Below are 5,756 nucleotides of genomic sequence, written 5' to 3'. Positions count from 1 at the left end.
GGGCTTCAGTGGGGATGGGGTCCTTGCCCTGACCTCACGCAGGGAATGTAAGTGCCCCAGCCCTGGGCTGGCCCAGGGCTCTTCTCCTCCATGGTTTATTGTGCGCACACACACACACACAACTTCATTCAGAAGATGCAGGGAATTTGGGGTTAAAAGTACTTTTGAGCTTTTCTGCCCCTTGCAACCCTGGCATAACCACCAGCTATTCAATAGCTAAAATTAGGGCCGGCCCGGTGGCGCACTGCTATAGTGCGCCGCTTGTGAAGCGGGGCAGCGCTCCCGCCCGAGGGTTCGGATCCCACATACAGACCGGTTCCCGCTCACTGGCTGAGCGAGGCGCGGGAGCAATACCGAGGGTTGCCATCCCGTTGCCGGTCCCGGTCCGGTACGGGGGCAACACTGAGGGTTGCGATCTGTTGCCGGACACGAAAAAAGACAAAAAAAAACAAAAAATAGCTAAAATTAAAAAAAAAAAAATGTATCTTCCTCTGGAGCGGTTTGGGGTTGGAGGGTCCTGGGTAGGTGTGGTGAGGCCTGTGACACCTCTGGCCTATCTTCCTTTTCTTCTGCCACTATTGTTTGGCCCAAGAATTTTCCTGCTGTTCAACCTCTGTCCTTCTTTGTTCATTGTGGGTCCCTGGCTTTACAAACTGGGGTGTTCCAAGCCATGTCAAGATTTAGGGCCATTAAACCCACATTCCTCTCCTTGGACCCAGGCCCACTATGTCCTCAAGCCAAAGCCAGGAGGTCTGGGTCTCTGCTGGGCTACCCCAAGGCCCCGCTGTGGGCAGTACTCCTGTGGGTCATTTGACTAGGCTGACGTAGGCTTGAGAGCGCAGCCCACCGTTCCTTCCCCCGACCACCGAGCACGCCCACCCTGCTCTTCCTGGTGGCCGGGAGGTGGCCACTGCCCTGAACCCATGGCTGCCTCAGGCCCCTTACACCGTGGCCACGGAGCCCAGCCTGAGTCCCCCATCAGCAATGACCAACCAAACCCTGGCCAGATGGTGACGGTTTCTAAGAGGACAACAGTCTCCAGAAGAGAACGCCCCTTACCCAGCGAGAGCAAAGACGACCGTGGCCACGGAGCCCAGCCTGAGTCCCCCATCAGCAATGACCAACCAAACCCTGGCCAGTTGGTGACGGTTTCTAAGAGGACAACAGTCTCCAGAAGAGAACGCCCCTTACCCAGCGAGAGCAAAGACGATCTTACCCTTTCCCCCCGCACTTGAGTCGTCCCTGGGCTGAGGCTGTGGGAGGACCCTGATCTAGATGGGGCAAGCCGTGGGCAGAGAAGTTTCTAGTTTCTTGTCTCCACTAGGAAAAGAACTTTGGGATCTGGTCTATTTTAAACTCCATATTCCTAAAATATGTGGAAGTTTGAACACAGGCTGGTCGGTCAGGTGCTGTGTTCCTCTGAGGGGAAAAGACGATGCACATTGTTTTAAAAAGACCCTGAATGTGTGTGGGCTTCGGCTTTTTTTTAGAATGGGTTGAGGTTATTTCAACCCATTCTAAAAAACTGACACCATGCTTGGTGTTAAAACAAGTGTGTTCGTTTTAACTTTAACACTGTGAGTAAACTGGAAGTATGGACCAGCGCTCCCCCCACCCCCAGAGCTGTGATGCTGCAGTCTGCCCTGTTCTCCCTCCCTCTCTTCCTTGAACTCTCACTGATCTTGGGGGTTGCAGGGTGGGGACGCAGACCTGGCCCCGGATGCTAGATGTGGGGGCCAGCACTCTATGCCAGACAGGGGGACAGGGACTGTGCGGTTTGAAGAGTTTGGATTTTTCCTGTAGGCACTGGGAAGCAACGGTGGTATTTTAAGCAGGCGTTAAGGTGCCATGTTTTCTCTTTTGAAATAGCAGCCTGAAAGCCAGCACTGGAATGGAAGTGACTGTAAATGTCCAAGCACGGGCTGGTGAGGGCCCAGCCTAAGCCAGATGTAAGGGAGAGAAGGGGCCACAGCAGAGACACTTGAGGTGGATGCGACAGGACATGAGGGTCAAGGGGAAGGGAGGATGACTTCTGGGCTTTTTGCTCAGGTGAGTGGGTGGCTGCATTAGTTTCCTAGCGCTGCTGGAATGAAGTGATATTGGGTGGCTTTAAAACAACAGAAATGTATTCTTTCACAGCTGAGGCCAGAAGTCTGCCATCAAGGTGTCGGCAGGGTTGGTTCCATCCTGGAGGCTCAGGGGGATAATCCCTGAGCCCCTCCCCCTCCCCCCTCCTAGCTTCTGGTGGCTGCCAGCAACCCTTGGTGTCCGCGGCATGTAGATGCCTCACTCCGGTCTCTGCCCACGTCTCCATATGCATGGCCTGTTCCCCCGGGTGTCTGGGCACCTACATTTCCCTCTTTTTATAAGAACACTAGTCATTGGATTAGTCTAATATGACCTGATTTAACTTGATACCTGTGAAGACCCTATTTACGAATAAGTCACACTCACAGGTACTGGGGGCCAGGACCATATATTTCAGGGGGACACAATTCAACCCATGACATTGGCTATGGGCCCTCCACTGAGCTTGAGCACACGTTTTGAAATAAATGGTCACAGGCCAAAGACTGGGACAGTCTTTATTGGAGCTTGGAATGTCATAGCCATTCACCTTCATCAGAGGCAGACTGTGAGAAAAAGAGCAGCAACGTGGTGGACACCCAGCAGGGGGATGTCCGGGCTACATCAAGGGAACCTGCTCGCCTGCAAGCAGGACACAGGCGCGCGCGTGCACACACACACACGTGCGCACACACGCGCTCCCTTACGTGGACTTACACCCTCACACCCACTCACTTGCTCCCTGTGGGTCTGAGGCCAGGTGCCTCCGTCCGCTCCCCGTCCCGGGGAGAGGCCTCGTCCACTGTGGGGATCTGCTGGGTAGAGGCTGAAGGGAACAACTTGAGGATCGTGGACAAAGGAGCTGGAGGCTGCAGGCATTTTGCAGTTTGGGTGAAGAGGATCTGGGAGGATGGGAGGGATGGCCGGGGGCCAACCAAGGGGAGATGGAGAAAGCCCTGCTGAGCCAGGGCAAGGAGAAGACACTGGAGATGGGGCCAGGGGAGGGGCAGGGAGGAAGAAAAGGCCACCTCCTCTCCTTCACGCATTTGAACCTCATCACTGGGGCCAGAGAAAGCTTGGGGAGCGTCAAGGGGTCCCCTGTGTCTTAGGAAGGCACTGAAATGGGGAACAGATCTTGGGAGCCTGGAGTCTGCCCCAAGCACCCCAAAGGGGACAGGAAGGGAACTGACAGAGCAAAAAGGGTCTTACATGCCAGTTGGTTGGGGCAACAAGACTGGGAAAGCAGATTCTGACTCTCACCCCAAACTGTGGGGTGGGGGATAGGCCAAGATGTGGCCCCCCTGGCCGGCAGAGGGGACAGAGGGCCAGAGCCAGGCTGTCCTTCTGGTCTCAAGGGCAGTGAGTGGGGAGCCTGGCCTCACCCATGTGTCCGTGGTAGGGGCGGAGGCAGGAGTGAGGAACCAGAGAATCCTGCCCCCGGGGCCAGGGCTACCAGAGCACGGCCCCATCCAGGTTCCCGTAGCCCGGCTCTGCCCGCAGCCTCCAGTAGGTGTTGTTGGTCACCCACCACTCCTTCCCGCTGCTGTCCGTCTGCCGCCTGGGGAAGAGGCGGGCCGTGAGAAGGAGAGCCCCCAGGACGAAGGCTGCGGGTCCTGAGATGCTGCCTCCCACCGTGGCCGGCAGGGGCTGATGGGACAGGGGCAGGGCTGGAGCGCTGGGCTGGGCGGGGCGGGCCGAGGCACCTGAAGAAGCGAGCCTGGTGCACGATGTTGTTCTCCTCCATCACCCTGCGCCTGTCCCGCTGCAGCTGCTCGATCCTTCTCTTCTGGGCCTCAGCGGCCTGTATGTTCCCCTCCTCCAGGTACCTGAGCATCCAGATCGCAGTCACGCAACTGCCCACCCTCAGGGGTTCCCAAATCCCAGGCCTCTGTCCCTGGCCTGGCCCTGTCCCCCAAATGGGCCCCACTGCCCTGAGACAACTCAGTGAAGGATGGACGTAGTCCCAGCTCTGCCCTGTGCAGAGACCCGGTGAGGGGGCAGTGAGCCTGGTGGTTCCAGGGTGGCACCGTCCTGGCACTGACCTCTGGTCTGGCCGGAGCCGCGTGTCGGTGGAAGGCAGTGACCGTTTCAGCTCTGCCGTCAGCTCATTCAGCTCCAAGGCGAACTGAGTGAAGCCAAAGTTTCGCTCGTGGTCTGGGGGCATTGAGTCTGGCAGAAGGCAAGGGGCTGGGGCAGGTGGACTGTGCTGTGGCTGCCCCCCACCCCCCAGCCTCCCTGACCACCCTGCTTACTGGGTTTCCAGATGCACTGACCACCTGGCAGGGGGCCCCGGTACAGCCCCTCGTGCCACTTTCCAAAGAGCCGGTGGAGGACACGGCCGCTGCGACTGAACACGGCGCCTTGTACCTCATGGACGTTGGAACTCCAATACTTGGCCTGGGGTGGGGAAGTCGGGGGCTTAGGGAGGTGTCCCCTCCCCTTTACCCAGGGTGACTTCCAGAAGCAGAGGCTGCTGGGGGTAGATGGGCAGGGTCAGGGTGGCCTGCCCACCTTGCAGAAGGTGATCTTGCAGTGGCAGGAGCTGTTCTGTGTGTTTCGGATGAGCACCTCCCCGTAGTGCTCGATCCAGCGCTGGCCACTCAGGATGTTGTGAATGCAGGATGTCACCTTGTTCCACTCAAAGTGGTCCCCAAACCTAGAGAGACAAGGCATGAGAGGCTGGCTGGCCCTGGGGCACAAGCGAGTTGTGGGTGTCTGTCTCACTGGAGCACATGATGTGGGTCTGTGGGAACCCGGGGGTCCTGGTTCCTGCTCTGCAGTGAACGATGACATATTGATAAACAGGGCAGCCTTCCCAAGTGCACTCAGTGAATACAAAGCTCCTGAGTGCCTAGGTACTGGGGCTGAAAATGCAGACAGGGTCCTTGCCCTCGGGTGCCAGCGACCAGGTACGTTCACCCACTTCTCTTGGGTATCAGTCATTACTCTCACTTCATAGGTGAGCAGACTCGAGGTCTGGAGGCATCAAGTCTTTTTGCTACTTCCATTAACTATTAAGTGGCAGAACCACGACTCACAACTAAGACTTCTGACTCCAAACTCCAGGATCTCTCCCACCCCCTACGCTGGCTTCCAGCTAACCCCTGAACCACTCTGAAGAAGCTCCCTTTCTTCTCTGCCTTCAGTCCCTCACCTGTAAAATGAGCCACATGAGGGTTTTTCAAATGTGGTTTGGGACCCATTAGTCCTGAAATCACTTTAGGTTTCTGTGTGTGTGTGTGTGTGTGTGCGTGCTGGCTTGAAGGCTCAAATGCACTTCTCATTGTGACTCATGGTCGTAAAAGAACGAAGGCCACGGAGTCAGATGACCTCAGTGTGCCCTTCCAGCTCTACCCTTCTAGGCGTTTTACCTTTCTTTATTGGCAACAGCTGTAAATATAGGTGTACTATGTACAGACACTGCCCTTGCCGCAAGCAGCTTCAGGCTGACCTTTCTATCTGTCCCTAACAACCTCCGCCCCCCAGGACCACCTGTGGGCTGGGCCTGGCTGCCAAGAGTTAATACTCACCTGGGCAGGCTGACGTTGACTGTCCCCACAGGGACGATCTCCAGGGATTTGCCCCAGAACTTGTTCTTCCACTTCATGTCTGGAGTTGGGGTGGAGGGGGGGAGGCAACAGCATAGATAAGGCAGAGGGTGTCTAGCCCCCCCCCAGTGCTCCTCCCCA

The 5,756-nt window shown here is 56.8% G+C and overlaps 1 protein-coding gene across 1 annotated transcript in view; it reads right to left on the bottom strand.

Annotated features, from left to right (window-relative positions):
* Positions 1-2,571: 2,571 nt before the first annotated feature.
* OSBPL7 (oxysterol binding protein-like 7) overlaps positions 2,572-5,756 on the bottom strand; it is a 13,828-nt gene continuing 10,643 nt past the window's right edge. Inside the window, exons 18-23 of the mRNA XM_008570972.1 lie at positions 5,598-5,676; positions 4,579-4,723; positions 4,320-4,464; positions 4,110-4,236; positions 3,771-3,893; positions 2,572-3,625 (exon numbers count right to left, since the gene is read on the bottom strand). Coding sequence (XP_008569194.1) covers positions 3,517-3,625; positions 3,771-3,893; positions 4,110-4,236; positions 4,320-4,464; positions 4,579-4,723; positions 5,598-5,676 — 728 coding nt within the window. The 3' untranslated portion in view covers positions 2,572-3,516. The remainder of the gene's footprint in view (positions 3,626-3,770; positions 3,894-4,109; positions 4,237-4,319; positions 4,465-4,578; positions 4,724-5,597; positions 5,677-5,756) is intronic.

This window comes from Galeopterus variegatus, unplaced genomic scaffold, assembly GCF_000696425.1.
Source record: "Galeopterus variegatus unplaced genomic scaffold, G_variegatus-3.0.2 Scaffold649, whole genome shotgun sequence".
Classification (NCBI taxonomy): Eukaryota; Metazoa; Chordata; class Mammalia; order Dermoptera; family Cynocephalidae; genus Galeopterus; species Galeopterus variegatus.
This window is presented reverse-complemented; position numbering and strand designations above follow the sequence as displayed.